We start from the raw sequence: 24,834 nt of genomic DNA on the forward strand, positions 1-24,834 counted from the left end.
ACAGGTTTGACCTCATCAGCATTGAAACTTTTATACAGAAAATTGGATGATAAACAAAGTTAGCAAGAAAGGATAAATACGGGGCAGTCAATATATTTGCATGCAATAAATATTTAAAAGTTAAAAGTTAATCATTTTAAACATAAAAAAAATCCCCCATAGGAAATGGGTGGAGGGCAGAAACGGGTTGTTCAGAAAAGAAATGACACCAGCCAGTAAACAAATGGAAAAGTCTGTCTTAATCACAGTTATGCAGCACCATTGTTCACTGACAGCAGAGACACAATCTAAGCGTCATAATTCCTAGGGTTGTCAGGCAGATGGAGGGCAGACGTGCTCACACACTGTGGGTGGATGAGAAACAGTGATGGTAGGGAATCAAGCAGTGTGGGTCTGAAACTTAAAAAAAAAAACAAAACAGATCCAACTCTGGCACAGGCATTCCAAATCCAGGAGTTTGGGAAGACATATCTGTAAACTGTTATAACAAATGGGAGAGCGAGGAGAAGTGCTGAGCAGTACAGGGGCATCGGTGGTCATCTTGCTGTGACATTGAAGGCCCCAACATGGATAAAGTCCCTCTGCTCACTCACAAGGAAACACTACTGAAATACATCAATGCGTGGGAAAATGAGCTACAGGGAACCAGAAACAGACCAGCGGCGTCTCACGAAGAATAGCGAGATCTCTAGATGGGACTGTTGGTTTTACAAAAGCAAATTATAGGGCTGGAGAGAGATGGCTCAGTGGTGAAGAGCACTTGCTGCTCTTGTAGAAGATCTAGGTTGGGTCCCCAGCCCCACCTGGTAGGTAGCTCACATCTGTCTATAACTCCAGTTGTGAGGGATCCAACTGCCTCTTCTGACCTCCACGAATATTTTATGCACATGATTCAGGGACATGCATGTAAGCAACTACTCCTACACATAAAATATGATTAAATCTTTTAAAAAATAAAATTGCATAAATTTGTAGTTTTATAATATTTTTCAGAGTATGGGCAATTCAATATTTTATATTGGTCAGTGTATAAATATCCACTCATGGCTACAAATATTGGCCAAAGGTTGCTCTTGTCTTGGTTTAAATCTGGATTTTGAATTCCTATATCAGAGAGTTTCTTCCCAAATTTAAGAGTGCTACATTAAGAAGAGGATCGTGGGGACTGGAGAGAGGGTTCAACGGTTAACAGTGCCAGCTGCTCTTAGAGGACTCAGTTTCAATTCTCAACACCATGGTGGCTCACAACCATATATAACTCCCATCCCAGAGGATGTGTGTGTGTGTGTGTGTGTGTGTGTGTGTGTGTGTGTGTGTTTGCATAGATAGAATGCAAACACTCAAGTTCATGAAAATAAAATAAATAAGTCTAAAAAGAATTTGGTCTTTCCATACTAGTGCCAGTGTCCAGAGTGCACTAACGAGGCTGAGTTTAGTTTGGATAATCCAGCTGACTGACACCAGGATTAACTGCAGAAGAGTAATAGAAACAAGAAAATGGTATCAGCGTGCCCTGAATGTCAGGATTCTACCTGTTAGCATCTGTGTGTGGTAGTAACATCCACATTTAACCAGATGTTTTCCTTCTGGATCTCTGTCACTGTTTCCTCTTCCTGTTTTTACCGCCTGAGAACAGACCTCCCTGCACAGTGTAACTCTGCTGCTGCCCCTCGGCTGGTGCACAGGGCCCCGGGCTCCCCCATGGGGTACGTTCTGCATGTATGTGTTGATGTCAATCTTCCCAAGCCACTGCGCTGACCGCAGTACAGCAGCAGTGTATCCCAGGGTGTAGATAGCACACCTGCCTGCAGATGCCCATCACCTCAGCCCGGCCATTGAAACCCCTTCCTGCAGGGCCCATCTACCTCCCCAGTCTCCCCCATCGCTCTTTCTTCACAAACCTCATGTCAAGTGAAGAGTTACTTTGGGTTGTCCCAAATAATCAAGACCGAGATATCCAGCAGGCACATAAGTCAGCTTTTTCTTTCTTTCTCTGTAAAGCCCACCTCCCAAGCACAGAATTTGCCAATGGACTTTTGTCTCAATAGAAAGAATGTTCCAACAGAGACGTTTTGGAGCTGAGCGGAACTGACACAAAGAGTTAAAGATTAACGAAGGGAAATTCAAGGATTGGGTGGGGAATCAATGCCTGTTCTTAGCAAGGACTTTTCCAGTGTCAAATGTGAACTGTTTCCTTTCCAGTCACTGGAAGAGAACACGGACTTTTTCAGTTCGTGTGGCCCTTTGTCCCTTCTTCCATCCAGGTCCTCCCTCTATCTCGGCTCATCAGAGGCTTACTCCCCGGGAGCCCTGTGGACTTCTCTGCAGAAGTGAGTGGCACACCTATGGGGAATGTACGTCTCGCACTTTGTGAACCTTGTAACTGTTTAAGTACTCGTTTCTAAGTTCCTTTAAGGCTCCAAACTAATCTTAAGAACATCACAATAAACACAGATAGAGAATGCTGAATGCACACTGTTTCGCAGGTGCTAAATATGTAAGTAAAAGTGACGCGTGTGGAACTCTACCGTGGAGGAACCCACTCCTGGGCTGGTAGTCCAGGATGACAGGCCCCATCCCGAGCCCCTCCACAGCAGCCTCCATCCAGTTTACCTTGCAGGTGGTCACTAACTTGGCAAGTTATCATCCATTTCCCAGGATTCTCCACTATCATTTCTGTCGTGAGGAACGTGGCTGGAAACAGGTTGACAACATCCGCCCGGTGCCCTCTGGTGATGAAGGTGTTACCATAAAAATAGATGGAATGGATGTCTATCTCATTCCCCATCCCAAACAGGTGCCAGGACACAGATTCACCAACACACATCTCAGGCTCGGGCAAGTTTCCAAAAAGGAATCCATTGAGGGCTGCAAACACAAACACACCCGTGAAAGACACGCCCCTACAGATGCAAGCAGGACCGAAGCTGGGCGATCTGTGTGGGGGTCTTTCCTATAATTCTCTCCAGCAGCAATCCCCCCAATCCAAATGAACCCCACTATTTAAAATGCTAAGGATAAGGGACTCTGAGAGCTGAGTCCTAAATGGGACATCTTTATGAACCCTCCCCTGGGAAGGCTCAGAAAACACTGTGATGGAGTGACAGGATGGGAGGGCAGGCACTGTGAAATGCTCCCTTCTGGACGGGGTGTGGCAGAGGCACTGCTGTGTGCCCAGCATCCGTGGTACTTGTGCAGAATTAACACTTCACCATCCCAGCATAGATAAGGGTGGGCAGTCAGGAGCATCAGGTGTGTATCTGGCAGTTGGTGGATACTGAGGAAGGAAGAACCCCTTTGCTCTAGGAGGATGGTCATTGATAGGTGGCCCATGGCCCAGTAGGTGGCCATGCCATGCTCCTGCAATTATGGGAAGCATTACTCAGGCTCAGTAAGTATAGACAAATTTTAAAAGGAACATATGAGGTTGGGACAGAAATATGATGGAGATCCTTGGAGAAAGAAGTAGAGTGGATATGACCAAGATACACTATGTACAGAATAAATCAAAAGATTATCTTGGGGCCAGAAAAATGGTTCAGTACTTAGGAGCACTCGCTCTTCTTAAAGAAGACCTGATTTGATTCCCAGCACCCACAAATGTGGCTCACTCTGGTTCCAGGGAATCCAATGCCTCCTTCCGGCCTCCTTGACCTTCCCAAAACGTTGTTTCCTCTCTGTTTTCTATACCACCGTCTTGTCCGTCCCACTAATGTAGCTTGTGTATATGGCCTTTCCTTTCTTTCTCAGACTATTGGGATTCACAGTGTTTGTGCTGTGTCTTATACCAAATCACTGTCATCCAAAGCCACACATCTTACACAGTGAGGTCTAGGGTTTCCGTGTGTCTTGCTTCCCTGAAGTACCCTTCATGCAGAAAGCCCTGTTATGTACCACGGTACACACTCACCATGCATCTTGTTGCTCCTCTGGAAAACAGCGTCGCTTTTGTCAACAGAACTGGGATTAGTGCAGAACTGCCTGATGTTGTCATCCAGGTACCAGCTCTGGTTCTCATCCACCAGAGTGAACATGATGACAAACTCTCGGTCCACGTCAGTCCTCGCCCCTGAGTGTCTGTTCAGTACACCTTTAAGGAACACCAAGAGCGTAAAGCAGTTAGAGGTAAGCTAAACCTCAGGGCAGGCCCCTCTCCTGCCAGCCGTGTTCAGTAAACGTGACAGGGATAATCAAGGGTAACTTGCATCCCATAACGTGCAAGCAGAAGCCAGCTCTGGTGCGAATGACAGGACTGTAGAAAAGTCACGAAGCAGAAGTCTTGAGCACTGAGAACACAGAGGCCTAGATACTCCCTAAAATCGACACACCTAGGAAGAAGCTTTTGGGGGTGGGGACTGCCTGCCTACCTTCCTTACACACCAGCAGGGGTCCAATTAGCCCAGAGCAGATATCCTTGGGGGCATCAATGTGTGAGTGATACACCCAGGTCAGGCAGTTGGCATCTGCCGGAGCGGGTGCATATTCTTCTCTCACCGGCCAGACATAGGTGTAGTTTTTGCCAGGGGGGACCATGTCATCCTCCTTGTTCTTTCCAGACGTCCCATCTGGGTATAAGGCTCCTTTTAGTCAAAAGAAAAGGAAAGCGGACATTAAAACCCAGAGATTTTTATGCTACAGTAGAGAGAGCAGAGCTTTGAAATCAAACGGAAATGAATTTAAATGCATTCGCTGTAGAACTTGAAGCCCACTGAGCTCTTAGTAGCCTGGTTTTCACTGGTAAAGCTGGAAGGCTGAGACGTCCCCTGCAACTCAGTGAGGAGAAGCACACAGAGTGCTTCTCCCAGAAACAGTCTTCCTAATAAAGATACTGGTGATCCTGCTGTACCAGTCTGGAGGCTTTCAATTCTCCTCACTTGTCATTGTCTTGAGATGTACATGGGGGCCTAGTACAGACTCATCTCGTTTCACAAGAGGTGACAAGGGAGGCTTGGGGTTTCTCCCAGCTTCCAGAGACATTACCACCCCGAGAGAAAGACTGGAGTAGGTATTAGGGACACATGGACAGCTGGGGACTAAAACAAAGCAACGGGAAGAGTGAAATTTGGAATCGGAATACCCGGGCAGAGACCTAGGAGTGTTAACTGCACAGTAGGTAAGGTGTGTAATCATAGGATAGGTGAGGTGTGTAATCACACAGTAGGTGAGGTGTGTAATCACACAGTAGGTGAGGTGTGTAATCATAGGATAGGTGAGGTGTGTAATCACACAAGTAGGTGAGGTGTGTAATCACACAGTAGGTGAGGTGTGTAATCAGTCACACAGCAGGTAAAGTGTGGAAAGTCACCCTGTGCTACATTTTATCACTAAGATTCCTGCATGGAATTTTTCAGTTAAGGAAAGTTCAGTGCACATAGTGTGGCAATAGTATGCAGAAGGCAAGTGACCAATCAAGGCACAGTATCATCATCAGATGACAATGAATCAGCTTCATAATGAGACGGATTTAAGGGGCCCTGAAGAACAAGGAATTTCAGGTCTTTCCATGAAAAGGACTTTCCCTATTCCTGGAAAGGACAGAGGACTCTTAGGGACAGAGAACACAATGGACCTGCTCCAGGTCCACTGCCATCACTCATGTGTCCAACTGTCCATCATCAACAATGAATTCGATATACCATATGCTAATGAATGGGGTTCATATTACAAATCCAATTCAAATAAGATGGCAGCCCTAAGGAGAGATATGGTCCAAACCTAATGTTATTCTCTTAATAAATTTTACCATAAAAGTGTAATTGGTGTTTAGCGAAGGCTATGAGAGGAAAACAATAGTCAAGCCTACTGCACACCAGGGATCATGGTCCTGAGGACCGAAACCAGGACCTCAAGCGTTCTAGGCAAGCGCTCTACCACTGAGCCACGCCTCAGACGGACCACATCTGTTCTTCACTGCAGCCCAATCCAGTGCATACTGGTATCTATTTCATACGCTAACACCTTCCCACACAGGGAGTGAGATCTGAAACAATTTATGCCTGACTTTCTATCAAGATTACTGAGGAGAGAGTCTGCGGACCTCTGACACTCACTCATTCAACTGGATTTCTTTTTGATACCAACTTTCAACAACTACATGCTACACAACACTTAAAGGTAAAGCCCGAGATAACTGGTGATAAAGCCAGAGGAATTTTCCATAAAAAAGCAAGATGTAAATTAGATTAGTTGGATCCTGTCAGGAATAAGGTCGTATTTAGGTTATACTGTTAGATATAGACCTAGTGTATATCAGCGTAATATGAATAAGTTATATTATTTCTTCCTTCTGCAAAAGGAAACTTAACAATTGCTAGTGAGAGGTTCTGAGAGAAAATCATGTAGGAGGGTGTTATATATAATACATTGCATATGAAATACATTACATTTTCCGTCTTTTAAACACGAGTTCCGCATTGTCTTTCAATAAGAGGTGCAGATATTTAAGGAAGGCCATTTTTACTCAGTTAGCCCACTGTGACTTATGACTTTTAGCTTGATAAAGGATTTAATTTTACAGAGAAATAAAGATAAACTCCAGAAGGCTACTCTGCATCACCCAACCCCCAAAGCCCCTCAAAGAGTCCCTAGGTGACTCCTGCAGGGACCTTCTTGACCTTTCCTCTCGGTCTGCATTTCTGGATCTCTCATCTCTGCTGCCGCTCATCACATGTGAAGGCTCAAAATAAAATACAACGCTGGCCCCATCTCCCTGTGCCCAGCGCAGCCGCCCTGCATGACTGTACCCCTCGCCACAATGCCATCCACTAGACGCACTGTCGCCTTGACTTTAAGACGCCTGAACTCCATGGCTGAACTTGTGCTGACACCTTTCTGGGTAGCCGGTATAAATTTTCCCAGCCTGCTTTCCTCCAGCCCCGTGCACCCAAAGCCACAGGTCTGAAGCAAACGCACTTCTCTCCCCTGCCTCCCCTTCTTTGCCCCTTGCCTGGTTCTCAGTCTTCCACTCTGCCCCCGTGTGCTGTCACAGCGCTCACCCAGATTGCAAGCCACGCTCATTTCCTAGCTGGCTTTCCTGCACCTTTCACCTCTGTGGTAAGAGTTCTCTTTCTCATCCCAACTCCAGTGCTTTCACTCCCTGCTTAGTCGTCTCACAATCTTTCCTGAGTACAGGACAAAGGTCAAATGTGTTCTGTGTGGCTCTCCACAGTCAGCATGGGCTAGCTCAAGCAACCCATGAACTAAGTCTGTTCTCCAAGTGCCTTCAGAACAAGATTAGACACTGAGATTAGACAGCCTAGAATCAAACCTTCTCTTGATCACGTCATCGCTAGAAGGCCTGGAAATCTCCTTTAAAAAAAAAAAAGAATTTCAGAATGTAAAATATGAAAATTATAATACCTATCACGTAAAGTCACGGGAGCTTATGTGACATGACATTTAAAAGGCCTGTCACTGTGCCCAGCATATGGTAACTATTCAAAGAGCCGCTGCCTACTGCTCGGTCATAACATTGTTCACATTTAACATATATGTATAAACGGTGACGAAAGCATGGAAGCGTTTGATTTATGTATAGTTTTCATATTAGTCTGTAAAAACCACGGACTAGGGTTTATTTCTCCTCACTGTCTATACCAGTGCCTGCTGTGAGGGTTGCTAGATACATGTCTGTTGAAGAAAGAACAACTCCATGCTATTGCCTTATGGTGTCTTTCTCCAAAGCCCTGTAAGTGTGATGTGTGGATGGGTTTGCACATGGACAGACAGACATGAGGCAGACACGAGGGGACTTGATCGTCAGGTGTGGGCCTTGTCCTGAAGCTTCAACTGGGACCCCTGTTCTTGTTTTGATTATGAAATGCGTATGTGTATGAATCACAATTCTTTGATTCGAAATTCACTGCGTGAGCTTTGTTCTCAGGGGGAACTTCTGGTGACTGCCACTGAAATGGAGGGGCCGGAGCCCCACAGAAAGGCATGGTGCCAGTTTCCAAGAGGACAAATATCATTTGAGATCCATAACTGAGTGTGAAGATAAAGTAGGGAAGTGATGCTGGTCCCACATGCTGCTTGGCTTCCAAATTCCTTTCTCTGCTCTTCCCCTGGGAGGATGTCTGGGAGGTGCTGACCGTGTGGCCACTCATCATTGCAGTCCTACTATGCACCATCAATGTCTGTTCACAGTGACACTAGCTTGTTCCCAGAACCCGATAGAAACTGATCAAAGGGGAAGGAGGAGGTCAGCAAACCCAGATGACTCCAAGGCTGGAGGAGCAAGGGCTGTACACTGGAGTACACTGGGTCTTGTTTACTCCCAGGATAGGGATAGGGTTGGGAAGTTGGAGGCACCTATTAAAGAAAACTGTAAAATGTGTTTCAGTTCTCTGGAAACTGAATAAAGGAGCCTAGCACTGTTGGTGTTTGAGCAGCTGCTGAACACTGGCCCAGATCTCCAGTCTCACTTTTCCTCCTCCCCCAGGGCACAGAGAGGTAGTTGGATCCAAATGGTCACAGATGAGGTCCAGCTGTTGCAGCCATGGTAAACAGAAGCTTTTTTTTTCCTAGAAAGGTGGGCATTGCTACATAAATGTTGATGTTATTGAGAAGGAATGATTCGGGCTGCAAGAGGAAAGGGGAAAGATTTGTCTTTCCTAGCCTGAAGTCATAGCGATGCCTGGAGGCAGGGAGACTGTCTATATACAAAGAGAAAACACAGGGAAGGACGCTCAATGTTTAAGGGCACCTGCTGCTTTTGCAGAGGACCCATGTTTTGTATCCATCAACCATCATCACACACACACACACACACACACACACACACACACACACACACACACACACACAGAGAGAGAGAGATAGATATATATGTTTTAAGAGGAACCGTAAAAGAGAAGAGACAAGAGGCTAAGGGAAAGTGAAAGCAGGGGCGGGTGGGGGCGGGGGCGGGGGCGGGGCTGGGAGGCATGTGGGGGAGGGGCGTAGCTGGAATCTAGAGGGCATTGTCCAATCCACTGACAGAACCAGACCCCTGCTCAAGATGCCGAAGCACAGCCTCTGTCCAGTGACTTGCACGTCCCTAAGCTCCGCAGACACGAGTCTAGTCTTGAAAGTAAAACCCCAAACTGAATGAGGCATAATGAGAAACTTTCTCCGGAAAACAGTTCCGCAGTCTGGGCCTGGCGCCTCGCTAAACAAAGAAAGATAAAAACAAGCAACAACATGGGGAAGCTCACAACCCAGGCCTGTGAATGATTTTTGGACTGTCCAGTTTTCCGTAGAGAAATGTCAAATGGCTTACAGCAACACGTACCCCTCTGTACCACCGCACAGGCTTGGTTACAATCTTTCAGGCCGGGTAGAAGCTGTAGAGAGGACCTGCAGGGGCTCCTGGGAGAACTGCTCTGGGGTCTCTGTTTCTAACCCTAATGGCAGCACTGAGGAAATCCTGCTGGAAACCAGTGAGGCTAGAGGGGAATCGATCCTAGAGCTCTCGCTGGGACAGCCCACCTGGCTCCTGCACACCACGGGCTACTCACATGGTCCCTGGGTAGCTGCACTTGCTGTTTAACTGTTCTGTATACAGAGTTCTTAACTCAGAAAGGTGAAGAAATCAACATTATAATGGTGTGTAGTAATACTTACGCCATTACTTAGTCAACATCTCAGACGGATACGATTTTCTTTGCATATTAGATTTAATACTACAAGGGTTAATTAATATCCAGGTGATGATATAGGTAGTATTTGAAAGTTATTTTAACCTTAATTCTGTTAAAACACCGGGTGTCGAAGGAATAAATAACATTGGTATTAAAATCACTACACTGAGGCTGGAGACATGGCTCAGCAGTTAAGGGCACTGGCTGCTCTTCCCAAGCACCTAGGTTCTGTTCCCAGAACTGACATGGTGGTTTACCACTGCCTGTAATTCCAGTTCCAAGGAATCTAATGCCCTCTTCCGGCCTTTGCTAGCATCAGGTAAGCATATAGTGCACTGACATACATGCTGGCAAAATATATATATCATGCTGGCAATATATATATATATATATATATATATATATCATGATTTAGTTTTTAAGGAGGCCTCATTGGCGACTATTCAAACTTTTAGCACAAATCTAAGCATTGGAGAGTTCACAGACAAGCACTCAAGAGAATGACATCACAAGAAAACAAAGTATTCTATGTGCATGTAGACACAAAAATTGTTAGCAAAGTTTTAGCAGATCAAACCCATCAATATTTAGACATTTAAGACATTTAGTATTTCAGGGTCAAATAAGATTTACCCTCATGACATCAAAGTTGCAAATTAATTAATGCAACATATAAACGGATTCAAGGGCAAATATCGCAGTCACCTCAAAAGAAGCAGAAAAGCATCAATGACATCCAGGACTCCCATGAAACACTCAGCCATCTAGGAATAGAAGACTTCTTCCTTAACTCAACAAAAGGCCACTAAGGAAACCCCACAGCGAACAGCATGCGTAATTAAAAGGGAAACCAACTGCTTTCTTTCAAAATGGGAACAAGACAAGAATACCCACCTTTGCCACTACTATTACCCTGAAGGTTTGCCAGTTTAATAAGTGAAATAAGGGTTTAATCATCTTTATTCATGATGATGCTACAGTGTCAAATTACAGGGGGCCTACTGGTTACTAATGAACAAGTTCGCCCAGGCAGGAAGACACAAGACCAATGCACAGCATCAACTCTGGCTTTACACCACCAACAAACCATCCGAGAGAAACCAAGAAAGCTGCTTTCCGTGAGGAGTAGGACAAGACAAACTCACAGTGTGGACGCCAAGTTGAAGGCGCTGCCGGGAGTTGATGATGCCGGCTCCAAACTCCTGTTTTTCTGGCTTTGTCAAGATGTCAAGCCTTGACTTTTCCTTTTGTGTGGCTCTTTTTACTTATGCATTTATTTATTTTTAAATCAGACCACAATGTCATGGGATTCATGTGACATTCGCTACACACATTGTTCTTATTAGCCCTCCTCTATTCCTCCACCCCCACCCTGTCTCCTACTTGTCTCTTCCTCCTTCCATTATGTTCCCTCTGCCTCTGGGTCACACAAATTCCATCTGACTTTGTGTCCCACGGATTCCATCATTCTCTCTTCTGCATCAAACACAACCGGACGTCACCAGCTTGACAAACTCTGCCGTGCACTTTCCCCTGTGGATCCTGCCTTATTTATACAATGTTGATGCTGAGCAGTGACAGGAAAGTGATTGAAGTTTTGAGAGAATAGTTACCAAGTCCTGCGTTAGGATTTGGGAACGGTGCCCAGAACAATTCAGATTGGTCTCTCTTTCCAGGAAAACCTATGTTCTAAGGTACAGACAGGTACAAACAGTAAGTAAAAACAAAATGGTCTCTTTTACTGTACCAGCTTGGCAAATACTATGGAATAAGCCAATGGCCCAACATAGGCGATACACATATAAGACAGGGCCAGAGAACGCTTCCTAAAAAAACGAGAAAGACCTTTGGATGATTTTGTTGGTTCTAGTAATCCCCTGAACTGAGTTCAAATAAATCAATTTTCTGAGGCAGGGTCTCATGATCTTCATAGATGTTCTAAGAGTTAGTGATATAAATATACATATATTTTTATAAATATATGTTATATATCACATGTAGCCTAGCTTCAGATTCACCACTTATCTAAGGATGGTCCTCCTGCTTCCACCCCCAAGGTGCTAGGATCACAGTGTACACCATCTTTATGAGATGCTGGAAATCAAACAGTTCTGAGTGTGGGCTAGGTAAGTTCCTGTCAGCAGTGCTTTGTGTCTGGTCATATGGTGTGGTATGTGTGATGGCCAATGTTCACTGTCGCTTGACAGAACTTAGGGAGATGTGTTTGTGGACATCCCTGTTAGAGACTGTCTTAACTGTAACTGAGGTGTTTAAAAATGGGTGACACCATTTCATGGTGGACCTGAAATGCCCTCTAATGTCAAAGGCTTGTTCTCCTGGGGAAAGGTGATGTTCCTCTGGTGAAGCTAAGAGGTAGAGTCTAAAGGAAGTTCTTCAGGTCACAGAGGGGACAGTGAACCCAATTCTTTCCTCCTGTCCCCTTTCTCCCTCTCACCCATGAAGCAAGTGGTTTTACCAGGCCACGGATTCCACACCAGGATGTGCAGCCTCCCTATGGGCCAACAGCTGTAGGTCAATAGATATAACGGAACCTCCCAAACCAGGAGCCAAAATAAATCTCTTTTTCTTTTTAGGGGTTGGTTCATCTTAGGTATTTGTTACCATGATGGAAACCTAATAGAGGTACAAAAATATAAACTTGTTGGAAAATCTTCATATCAAAAGTCTAGCACATTTCCTCCTCTACAGCTCCGGCACAGTAGCCATCGTGAATGACACGGTAACCATCCAGACCAGGAAGTTCATGACAAACCGTCGGCTTCAGAGGAAACAGATGGTCACTGATGTCCTTCATCCTGGGAAGGCCACAGTACCAAAGACAGAAATTCGGGAAAAGCTGGCCATGATGTACAAAAGCACACCAGATGTCATCTTTGTGTTTAGATTCAGAACCCACTTCGGTGGTGGCACGACAGCTGGCTCTGGCATGATTTACGATTCTTTAGATTATGCAAAGAAGAATGAGCCTCAACACAGACTTGCAAGACACGGCCTTTACGAGAAGGAAAAGACCTCCTGCAAACAGGGAAAGGAACGCAAGAACAGAATGAAGAAGGTCACGGGGACTGCAAAGGTCAATGTTGGTGCTTGGAAAAAGCCAAAGGAGTAGCTCTGTGGTGACTCCTTGTTCTGCTGTGATATGCAAATTTCTGAGAGGATAAAATAAACTAACAAGCTTCTACGAAAAAACAAAGTCTAGCACAAAACTGCTTCATCATTTAAATCAAGAAACTCTTGAGGGCTGAGAAGAAAGAAAGAAACATGCACAAAAGAAGCCCCAGAAACAGCAGGGAGACAGGCAGCACTGAGATAGCCATCCTGCAGCCCAGGCTGGGACCTGGGATAGGAGCAAGCTGCCTTCAGCCAGTGTTTCCCTGACACTCCGGGAGGGCGCGTCAGAAAGCCAGTCAGCTTGAGGGGGCACGGGAGCTCAGAACCCTGTTCATTGTAAACGATAAGAAGAAAAAGGAAGCTGGGGCTCAGCTCAGTTGCTCCAGCCCTCCTCTGGCACACGTGAAGCTTTGAGTTCAGTCCCGAGCATCACATGAAACCAGGAGGGATGTTGTATGCTTGTAATCCCACACGTGGGAGCAGAGGCGACCGGTCCCAAAGTCCAAGGCCAGCCTCCGCTACATGAACTTTGAGGTCAGCCCCCGCTACTTGAGAGCCTGTCTCAAAAAAAAAAAAAAAAAAAAAAAAGGAAAAAAGAAAAAAAAAAAGAGAAGGAAGAGAGAGAGAGAGAGAGAGAAAGAGAGAGAGAGAGAGAGAGAGAGAGAGAGAGGAGACAGTGAGTGAGTTTTAGGACCAGTGTGCTCTCTGACCCTGACAATGTCTGTAAGTTATCTGTGTGACCAAACAGAAGCAAGAGCCAGTGACAGAGAGGGAGAATCACCTTCGGAATCCTTGTTGTAGAAAACACCGTGAGGGTGCAAAGAGTAAGGTCTGGAAGCAAAGTTCTTCAAGTGGATAACGATCACGTCGCCCACTTCTGCCCTCAGGATGGGACCCAGGAACCCCAGCCAGGGGGGCTTAGGGATCTCGGTGGAGTAGCTCCCATCTGTGAAGTGTCTATAAACCGCCTTCTTGTAGATGGCACCTATCCTGTTGGGCCCTCGCTCCAGAAATAAGGTCGCAAGTCTGGAAGCAAGAAGGAAAACATTTTCAGTTGCAATTCAAGGAAAGTCCTGTACAGCTAGTCCTTAAGGGGTCATCAAATGCTGGATAGCATTTCTAATTTGGTGTTCACCATAATTGGTGTGGCCTCTGCAGACTCACCAAAATTACTTTTAATTTGCCAATGTGGAAAGGACAAGTCAACAGGCGTGAACAGTACTCACAAAAGAGCAAAGTGCTCTGAAGTCACACTGTCCCCTCACCCCTTACAGGCCACAGGACCCCCATCCAAAGTGAGTGTGTATGCATGCATGTGTGCATATGTGTATGTGGTGTGTGTGCATGTGGGGGGATGTGTGTGTGTGTACATATATGTGTACCTGCACGTGAGTGCATGTGTGTGTGCATGCGTGCGTGCGTGCGTGCATGTGTGTGTGTGTGTGTGTGATATATGTGCATGTGGGGGAATATGGGGGTGTGTGTGTACATGTATGTGTACCTGTACACGAGTGCATGTGTGTGTGCATGTGTGTATATGCGTGTGTGTTGCATGTGTGTGTGCATGTGTGTGTGTATGCGTGTGTGTGTTGCATGTGTGTGTGTGTGTGTGTGTACTGGTATATACTCATTTGTACACATTTGTGTGGAGGCCAGAGTCAGATCCTCAGGTAGTTTCCTCAGTCACTTTGTCTTTTGAGACAAGATCTCTTGCTTTAACCTAAAACTTGGTGATTCAAGTAGGTTGCCCCGCAGTGAGCCCTGGTGACCTGCCAGTCTCCACACCCCAGGACTAGAAGTTCAAATACAGCCCACCAGAGTGATAAGAACTTAGTAACTGAGCCATCAGCCCCTTCAGCTTTCACTCAACTCACACTTACTGTGCCCTCGATGTCTTCCTAGTACTGTGTAGGTCCAATAGGACTCTAATTGAGGAAAAATCACATGCTGGACAAAGCCATGGGGGCCAGTGTTAACTGAGTGACTGATTAAACAAACACAGGCAAACCTTTTCTCCTTTACTTTGTAGTAAATAATGCTCACTGATCAGCAAACTTTAAAATGTTAAATTGTTTCGTTGTTAAGAGATGTACTAATTCAACACAACCCCCATCAAAACCACAGAGATGTTCTTTGTAATGACGAAAAATAGTTCATAAAATTCACATTAAAGCACGAAAGATCACAAATACCCAAAGCAATGCTAGGCAGAAAGAACAACGTTAAATATTACAGCACCAGATCTCCGAGAAGGCATGGTATGGACACAAAGTCAGGGAGGGTTAAGAGTAGAGAAGAACGGAGCAGCAAGTTATAAACCTTCACAACTGCATGCACTGAATTTGGATAAAGGTATGGAAACCATACATAGAAACAGAGACAACAAGTAATGCTAGGAAATCTTGTCAGTCCTCATGCAGGAGATGAAGCTGGATCCTTACTTTGCGTGCTGCACAGCAGCCAATGGAAAGTGAATTAAAGACGTGATTGTTACACTCAGAACACAAACCATGAGGAGCCTATAGTTTTATAGGTGCATCAATGGCTCTCCTAAAAGCACTGTAGGACCCAGGTGATTATCACAGGGCTTACTCAGTAGAAACACATGGAATCGAAATGTTGCTATGCAGCAAACGAGATAATCAGCAGGATGAAAATATAGACTACAGAATAGAAAAAAATTGACCAGCTATATATCCAAGAAAGGGTTGAAACCTAAAATTATAAAGAATTCAAAATTTAAACGTAGGACACCCATCCAGTCAGTAAATAGAAGAGTGGATTACATACATGGTCCTCAAAGGAAGAAAGGGAAGCGCCCAATAAATATATGAAAAATTCTCACCACCAAATGAGCTGAGTGCAACTGAGAATTACATCGGGATTCTATATCGCTTCAGTCAAGCTGGCTATCATCAAGGATAGAGAGTAATAAATGCTAGACACAATAGCAGAAGGAAGAGTCTACAACCAAAATACAAACTGCAGCGAAATACAAACTGTCCCAAGTATTGTTGGAATTTCCTCAGAAAACACAACTGTGACGCTGTTGGATCTGTTCTACAGCTCCTGAAAATTAACCAAAGAGACTGGAACCAGCGAAGAAATTCTGCACATCTAGGTTCACTGCAGCACAGTGCCCGATAGCCAAGATGTCATTCCTGGATGAGCCATTACAGACCAAGTAGTAAATGGATGTCATGTAGCTTCACATAATATACAGGAAAATGGATGGAACAGAGGACCGTGTCAAAAGAATTAAGCTAGAGTCAGGAAGACAAACATATGTTTCATGTTCTATGTAGAACACAGATCGTTGAGTGGGGAAGGATCATATGAGAGGAAATGGGGAAGGAAAGGGAACAGCAAGAAGAGAGGAGGATGACAGAAGAGCAAAGTCCTGATATAAAGGGATGACAGCGTCACAAGGAATTCAATTACAAGATATTCCAACAACTTAAAAGTAATAGTATCTAAAGAATCTTTAGAAAGGAATTATGATTAAAATAAAAACACGGTAATATTCTATAGATATCTGTTAAATCCATTTGGTTCATAACTTCCGTTAGTTTCACTGTGTCTCTGTTTAGTTTCTGTTTCCATGATCTGTCCATTGAAGAGAGTGGGGTGTTGAAGTCTCCCACTATCATTGTGTGAGGTGCAATGTGTGCTTTGAGCTTTAGTAAGGTTTCTTTTATGAATATGGGTGCCCTTGCATTTGGAGCATAGATGTTCATAACTGAGAAATCATCTTGGTGGATTTTTCCTTTGATGAATATGAAGTGTCCTTCCTTACCTTTTTTGATAACTTTTGGTTGAAAGTCTATTTTACTTGATATTAGAATGGCAACTCCAGCTTGTTTCTTGGGACCATTTGCTTGGAAAATTTTTTTCCAGCCTTTTACTCTGAGGTAGTGTCTGTCTTTGCCACTGTGGTGCGTTTCCTGTATGTGGCCAAATGCTGGGTCCTCTTTACAAATCAAGTCTGTTAGTCTATGTCTTTTTATTGTGGAATTGAGTCCATTGATATTAAGAAATATTAAGAAAAGTGATTGTTGCTTCCTGCTATTTTTGTTTTTAGAGGTGAAATTATGTTTGTGTGGCTATCTTCTTTTGGGATTATTGAAAGAAGATTACCTTCTTGCTTTTTCTAGGGTGTAGTTTCCCTCCTTGTGTTGGAGTTTTCCATCTGTTATCCTTGGTAGGGCTGGATTTGTGAAAAGGTATTGTGTAAATGTGGTTTTGTCATGGAATATCTTGGTTTCTCCCTATACAGTAATTGAGAGTTTTGCTGGATACAGTAACCTGGGCTGGCATTTGTGTTCTCTTAGGGTCTGTATGACATCTGCCCAGGATCTTCTGGCTTTCATAATCTGGTAAGAAGTCTGGTGTAGGTCTGCCTTTATATGTTACTTGATCTTTTTCCCTTACTGCTTTCAATATTCTTTCTTTGTTTGGTGCATTTGGTGTTTTGACTATTATGTGATGGGAGGAGTTTCTTTTCTGGTCCAATCTATTTGGAGTTCTGTAGCTTCTTGTATGTTTATGGGCATCTCTTTCTTTAGGTTAGGGAAGTTTTCTTCTATGATTTTATTTAAGGTATTTCTTGGCCCTTTAAGTTGGGAATCTTTGCTCTCTTCTATATCTATTATCCTTAGGTTTGGTCTTCTCATTGTGTCCTGGATTTCCTGGATGCTTTGGGTTAGGAGCTTTTCTCATTTTGCATTTTCTTTGACTATCGTGTCAATGTTTTCTATGGTATCTTCTGCCCCTGCGATTTTTTCTTCTATCTCTTGTATTCTGTTGGTGATGCTTACATCTATGACTCCTGATCTCTTTCCTAGGTTTTCTATCTCCAAGGTTGTTTCCTTTTGTGATTTCTTTATTGTTTCTATTTTCGTTTTTAAACCCTGGAAGGTTTTTTCAATTCCTTCACCTGTTTGGTTGTGTTTTCCTGTAACTCTTTAAAGGATTTTTGTGCTTTAAAGAGGATCTTGTTCTCTTTAAGGGCTTCCACTTGTTTACCTGTATTGTCCTGTGTTTCTTCAAGGGAGTTATTTATGTCCTTCTTAAAGTCCTCTATCATCATCATGAGATGTGATTTTAAATCCAAATCTTGCTTTTCCAGTGTGATGGGGTATCCAGTACTTGCTGTGGTGGGAGAACTGGGTTTTGATAATGCCAAGTACTCTTGGTTTCTTAGGCTCTTGCACTTGCCTCTTGCCATCTGGTTTTCTCTGATGTTAGTTGGTCTTAATGACTCTGACTGGAGCTTGTCCCTCATGTGGTCCTGAGAACCTGTGATCTCAGGAGTGAAAGCACTCCTGGGAGACCAGCTCTCTTCAGGCAGGCTTTGGGTCCTGAGGGCTGTGGGATAGCCTTAGCTCTGGGCTCAGATGGAGAGTGGAAGGATCCTGTCCCAGGCTTCTCTGAGGTTCCTGTGCCCTGTGTGCTCCTGGCGGATCCCTGTTTGGACAGTTATTGGATCAAAAGTGTGGTCTCACCCGTGGGCTTAGGAGTGAGAGCACTCCTGAGAGACCAGCTCTCTCCAGGCAGGCTTTGGGTCCAGAGGGCTGTGGGACGGCCTTAGCTCTGCAGATGGAGACAGGAAGGCAAACTTTTTCTTTTTTATATAATAGCTTTATTAATTCTTTGAGAATTTGGTTGTGTGTTCAATGTATTTTGCTCATATCCACCCCTACACACACTCTCCTAGCTCCTCCCTGATCCTGATCTAACCACCAGTCCACTTCCCAAATTTGTGTCCTCTTTTTAAAAAATGTTATAATCGCTAAGTCCATATTGTGTTCCTGTACACTCCTGGGTGTGGGAGCATCCACTGGAACATGGCTGACTACCAGAAGCCACAACCCTTAAAGAAAAAGTCTCACTTCCTCAGCAGCTACTAACAGCACTTCAGTCGTGGGTGAGGGTTCATGAGCCCGTCCCACTTCTGCTAGAATGGTAACTGTCTTGATTGTGTGCATGTCTTATACAGGCAACTGTCTTGATCGTGTACACATCGTATGCAGACAACTAGCTTGAACATGTGCAAGCCTTACTATACAAGCAACTGTCTTGATTGTGTGCAAGTCTTGTACAGGCAAGCACAGCTGTATGAGGTCATAGTCAGCACTTTGTCATACCCACAGTATAACACTGGTCCTTCCAACTCATGGTTTTCACAGACTTTCTATTCCCTCCTCAATGATCTTCCCAAGCTGTGTGAATGTGTACCTGTGTGTGTGTGCATGAGTATGAGTATGTATGTCTGTGTGTCTGTGTGTACGTGCATGTGTGTATGTGCATGTGTATTTGTGCCTGTGTATCTGTCTGTGCCTGTGTGCATCTGTGTGTATGTGTGTCTGTCTGTGTGTTCATGCATATGTGTGTGCATGCATGTGTGTGTGAGTGTGTAGGTGTGTGTATGTGTGTAGAAGGTGACACAGATGTTCTGTTTATAGCTGAGCACCCCACAGACACTCACTGTCTGCACTTTGGTCACTAGTGAGTTTCTCCATTAGCCACCAGCATTGCACACTGGAGCTTCTCTTATGAGATCTGACGGCTCAGGCAAAACTTTTCTCTTTTCTAGAAATACGAATAGTTCAAAGAAGTCTCATGTGTATGAGGAAAGAAAGGAAACATAGGAAGATACCCACAAGCTGTAGACAGAGCAAGCAGTGAGGAGGGAGAGGTGTGGCTACATGTGTGCTTTTGGGTGGTGGGTGCTGAAAACTTCAATTCCAGTTTGAAGAACTTCCAATTTCCCTGGGAAACACTGATAACTCCTGGGGTTTGCACAACACTCCTGACAGGGTAATCAGGTCTTAAGGACTCTTCTGATGGCTGTGATATGGAAATTTTAGAGGAGGCAGGCAAAGGAAAGACCACAATGAGGGGGTGGTGAGGCTGTTAGGAGAAAGGAAGGAGAAAAAGGAGATACCAAAATTCTAGCACTAGATTCAACAGAAGCCCTCTGGGTTATTCTTTTTTTTTTTTTTTCCCTGGAGCTGGGGACTGAACCCAGGGCCTTGCGCTTGCTAGGCAAGCGCTCTACCACTGAGCTAAATCCCCAACCCTCCTCCGGGTTATTAAATGTTAGTACAGCACCAAGGAGCTGCAATCTCCCAGAGGTCTTGAGTCTAAACAGTGACTTTCCTAACCTTACAGGTGTCTCAGAGTGATGGCATTATAGGCCAACATGTCCAGTAACCAGGAACTCGTCCTCTGGCGAGCAAAAGATGGGAACCTTCTAGAAGGCAGAAGCATTCAGACAGACCAAGAAGAAGACATATGAGTGAAGCCAAAGACCCAGAGGTCTGGGAGGCTAAAGTCCTCCTCCCTAGGAAGCCAACCCTCATTTCTGTCCCTGCCTGGTTTCCTTTCTCTCTGCTCCAAGTTCTCATCTTCTTCATGCTCGACCCTGAGCACATCTGTCTGTGTGTGAAACTCCCCACGAGCAGATGTGCCTTACATTCAGTCCCCAGATAGTGGTACCATTTGGAGACTGATGAACCTCTTGGAGGTGGGGCTTATCTAGCAGACATTGGACCTTGGGGACCAGGGTTGTTTTCTGGCTCAGCAAGATGTGACAGGTCACATCCAGGTCCTGCCTTTATCTCTTCCCTGTACCAATGGAAAGTATACCTTAGATGGTTTATCCAGATAATTTGTCCTTCTCTATTCTGTTTTTGATTGTTTGGTTGGTTGGTTGGTTTGCTTTGTTTTTGTGTGTCTAATTTTTCAAGTATCTTTTAGAGTCAGTTCAACTTTTTCCCTTTTTAGAAAATTAGATGTATATGTTTTATTTTATGTGAGAGTATTTTGCCTGTATGTATGTAGACCACATGCATGTTTGGTGCCAACGGAGATCAGAAGAGGGCATTGGATACCTGGAATTGGAGCTATGGAAGGTTCTGAACCATGATGTGGGTGCTGGGAACCCAACTCAGGTCTTCTGCAAGAGCAGCAAGTGCTCTCATCCACTGAGCCATCACTCTAGCCCCAGAGTCTTCCTCTCCCCCTTTCTCTCTATCTCAGTGTCCTGTGAAGATACCAGCAACAGCACGTATTCTGTCTGTCCTTGGCAGGTATACTTATCAAAGATAAACAACTTTTCTATTCCTACTCCCACTAATTTCCTAAAGCCCTATTTTCTATTGCAAATTCTTTCGAAGCATTGCTGCTTGCTTTGAAACCTAAAGCAAACTAGCAAACCAAGGCCCTCTGAATTGCCCATAACTTGGCAAGTTAGAGGCGGGAGAGTGTTGCAAGCTACGTTTGCAGAAGAGCTTGGGCTGTTGTGCTTGAGCTTAAACATCTCCAGATATCTAAGAATGGAGGCATAATCTTTTTGTCTTTTGCTTCATCTCCGGTGATAACTGCTTAGAAAAGGAACCATGGTGTATCACGTGGGAAACTGAGGGAGGTCGCACAGCTGTCTGCTCTGGACTTGATCTTTGCCTGTGCTCAACCAGACAGGAGGCAGCATTATGCTTCAAGATCTTGAGTGGCGAGTCTACACAGGATGACGTAATGCCTGGCACTCAGTTGTGTTGTTCTCCTGGCGAGCTATGTCTAGGGGAAGACTCCTTCCTTGTTCGTTTACTAGTTGTCCCTGCTAATCAAATGACACAGGCATCATCCCATGATGCTCAGCTCCAAGGTACAGGGTGTAGCCATCATATCTCAGAAATCCAATATGAGCTTTTATTGGTTTTAGTTTTCTGGGTCTGCCTGTCAATGCCTGATGGCCTCTTACAGCCACCTGGCCTATCTTTCTGTAACAAACAGTAACAAGTTCAAAACAGAAGCATCTAAGCAGAGTATAACATGACACTAAAGGCAAGCTAAAGCAAGGGGGCAGTAAGATGGTTAGCAAGAAAAGGTGACACCAAGCCTGAAGACTAGGGCTTGATCCCTGGAACCCAAGTGCTAGAAATGTAGAACTGATTCCCTCAAGTGTCCTCTGACCTTCAGATAAATACTGTCACAAACATATACCACATGTGCACATGAAGATAACACTTGGAAATGACTTGGAAGGAAGAGGGAATTCTCTTTGCAAAACTTCTTCAGGCTGAGGATTGCTTGGAGCTGAGAGAAAGGCTTTCATTAGTTTCCTCTGTGGAGTTAGGGGACAGGTCAGGGAGACCCCAAGGGTTGTGTCTTTAAAACAGGTGGCCACTAAAACCGACTCCAAGGAAGATTGATTGGTCTGTGGACCTCAGAGTAAGCTCCATTGGCTCAGTCAAAGGAAAGTTGAGCATTTCCACCACCTCCCTGCCCTGTCTGCTCAGTGGTCAGCCTGAACACAGTGAGAGCTGAACACAGAGCTTTGCAGATGTCAGTTGGTTGAGCCCCAAATCACTCACCTGCCCAGGCACTGCCTCACCATTCTTCCCTGGACACTAGGATGTGCCAACCCTGCCCACCGTTAATGCTAACTACACCAGTCAGGAAAATTGCCATGATGGCAGAAGCAATGGGACCTTCAGGAGGGAGTAGAGCCCAACCAGAGAAGTTTTCCTGGAGCCATGGGCCAGAACCCCAGAAGCAGCAACCTGGGTCTAGCTTCCATCTACACAACAGGACCAACAAGGTGGGCATCTTGTTTGAAAAGTAGAGAGTGACTGAAATAAAGAACGTCTAGAGGGGCAGACATATTCCTTAGTGGGTGCCATGCAACAGGGTGACAAATCCATATCACATGGGAGGGGGTTCTCAGTGCTGTATTGTCACCAAAATACCAACATTACAGACCAAACTATGCAGTACAGCCCACCTGCCTGAAATGTTTTAACAATATTCATGTGAGAACATACAAAGAAATTATCTCAAAGCCACCGGATGCCTGACAGAGACCACAGGCAAGAGTGCCGGGGTGGGATTGCCTATCCATTTTATTATGGGGTTGTTTATTTTGTACATATGAACTCACTTTTACCGTTTACAAAATAACTATAAAATGTAGAACCACTACTTAGAATAGAGGGTCTAGGCTGTATGGCTACACCCTAGGGTTGGTACAGTTTAAACCAAGAAGGAACCTTGGATTCCCATGGCCACACTTTAGATTTGTATAGAGAAAATGTCAATGTACTTAAAGCATTGTTTTGAGGGTGTGGTGTTTTGCTTTTTCTTTGGGGATGGGGAGAACTCCTGGTAAGCAGCAAGTCAGTAGAGCCCCTAATTGAACAGGCTTAGAGGACAGAGTGAGTCACCCACGAGCTATCAAGCTCCAGTGTGGGCAGAGTTGCCTGATAACAGGTGACAGACACTGGGTCACCCAGCAGGGCAGTGTCAACTGCCCTGCTATGCCTTTGCACTCAGACTGATGGGTAAGAGGTTGCGCAACGATCCTGGCCACTCCAGCAGGCTTTAGTGAAGGATCTTCCATACTTCTCCACCCTGTCTCCTGGCCCACACAGGAGATCACGTGAGCTAAGCAGGAATGCCCACTGACACACTGCAGTTTCTAGAAGGTCCTGACCCAAACCCCACATCTCACCAGAGTCTTCTCCATCACCCTCTGGATCTACCCATCAAACAAGAGAGGGGACAGAGCACCAGGGGAAGGAAAGTGTGGCTAACTTCCCACGGCAGGATTAACATAGCTAATCCCTGAGTGACACAGTGACTTGTTTTGTATGTGCTTAGACGGGCGTCAGTCCTGTCCCTCGGTTGGGGATCATGGTTGGGGTTTCTGTGGCACCTGTTCTCTGATGTCACCAGGCGCTGTCTCATTGGAATCACTAGGGACATTTGTCTCATTTCAGGGCCACCAAATCAGACTTCCTGGCAAAGAAATGGCTTCTATATTGTCCCCACTCTTATCAAATCATTCTTTGGGTAGAACTTTCCTGTCTGCCTCTTGGTGTAAAAGTCCTATTCCTGCACCAAGTGGAAACACTAGGCTCTCAATACACAGGGTGTCAGTGAGAGTGGCACAGAGCATTTCCGGGTCAGGTCATGTGTCACTGTAAGACCCTCTGCTCCTCCTCTGACAGGAGGGCTTCTGTGAGAAGTGATAGCTCAAGATCAAAGCAGCCAGGACTTCCAGGTTCCGGGACAAAGGCTGTTCCCAGAGCCCATGGCCCTCTGTGAACAAGCCCTTGAAACATGAAGGTTGTCACTGACCTTGTAACCTGGTGTGTAGCCAGATTCACAAATCATCCCTGTTGTCATCCTGGCATACAACAAAATCTGTAATGACCGGGGTTTCGCTTTGTTCTGTTTTGTTTGGGTTGTTTGTTTTTTGAGACAAGGTCTCACTATGTAGCCCTGGCTGTCCTGGAACTCACTCTTTATACCAGGCTGGCCTTGAACCCAGATTCCCTGCCTTGGCTTCCGAGTGCTGCCTGGATTGTAGTGAAGCTTGGGTTTTTATTTGGCTGAAAAATACTGAAAGTGAAAGACAAATGAGACCGTATCAAAAAGCAAGAATAAATTTTAAAATAGTATTTAAAAAAAGACACTCAAAATGGTGGGGGGGAAAGAAGAAAGAAGAAAAGAAAGCAAGGTGCTTGAAGCAAGAGTTTCTCTGAGCAGCTGTGTAGCAAATGTCTGTGAGTATCCAGTATGTGCAGAAGTCTTAGGACAGAAGCCCTACTGCTGTGAATTCTAGAAGGCAATCCTTCCAAGAAGCAGAGGCTCATGGGAGTGGAACACAGGAACAGCTGCTGACTCAGAGAGAGGTATCCGGTTTTCCTGTGAAGAAGCCACCGTGGGCCAGACGTTCCCTAGCTAGCAGCTGTTTAAAAGCCAAGGTGGGGAATTCAACTGCCATTGCCAAGACTGAGGGGCCACACCGTGATGGAAACATAGACCTCCAGAGGCCAGTAAGATTGGCAGTGGTCAGAAACTGTCCAGCCGTGCTGAGGTGGGCTTCCAGGCTAGGATCTGAGGGGTCTCACAAACTGTGTGCCCCACCAGAGTCATCCCCTGCAGATGAGGGGTTCATTTTCCCATCACTTATCATGAAGTAACTGAGGTTTGGAACTATAAATGGAGGCAAGGTCCCTGTACTCAAGAGAGTTACATTTGCCTGGGAAACCTACACACTGGTAAATGGCAAGGC

At 45.0% G+C, this 24,834-nt stretch overlaps 2 protein-coding genes across 2 annotated transcripts in view; one reads left to right on the top strand and one right to left on the bottom strand.

Moving 5' to 3' along the window:
* Hephl1 (hephaestin like 1) overlaps window positions 1-24,834 on the bottom strand; it is a 65,057-nt gene that overhangs the window by 34,111 nt on the left and 6,112 nt on the right. Inside the window, exons 2-5 of the mRNA XM_032909916.1 lie at window positions 13,534-13,778; window positions 4,368-4,580; window positions 3,911-4,090; window positions 2,614-2,868 (exon numbers count right to left, since the gene is read on the bottom strand). Coding sequence (XP_032765807.1) covers window positions 2,614-2,868; window positions 3,911-4,090; window positions 4,368-4,580; window positions 13,534-13,778 — 893 coding nt within the window. The remainder of the gene's footprint in view (window positions 1-2,613; window positions 2,869-3,910; window positions 4,091-4,367; window positions 4,581-13,533; window positions 13,779-24,834) is intronic.
* Window positions 12,355-12,750, top strand: LOC116906991 (40S ribosomal protein S24-like). The gene has a single exon (XM_032909918.1). It carries the CDS (start codon window positions 12,385-12,387, stop codon window positions 12,748-12,750), a length of 366 nt encoding a protein of 121 aa, XP_032765809.1. The 5' UTR covers window positions 12,355-12,384.

Source organism: Rattus rattus, chromosome 8 (genome assembly GCF_011064425.1).
Source record: "Rattus rattus isolate New Zealand chromosome 8, Rrattus_CSIRO_v1, whole genome shotgun sequence".
Lineage (NCBI taxonomy): Eukaryota > Metazoa > Chordata > Mammalia > Rodentia > Muridae > Rattus > Rattus rattus.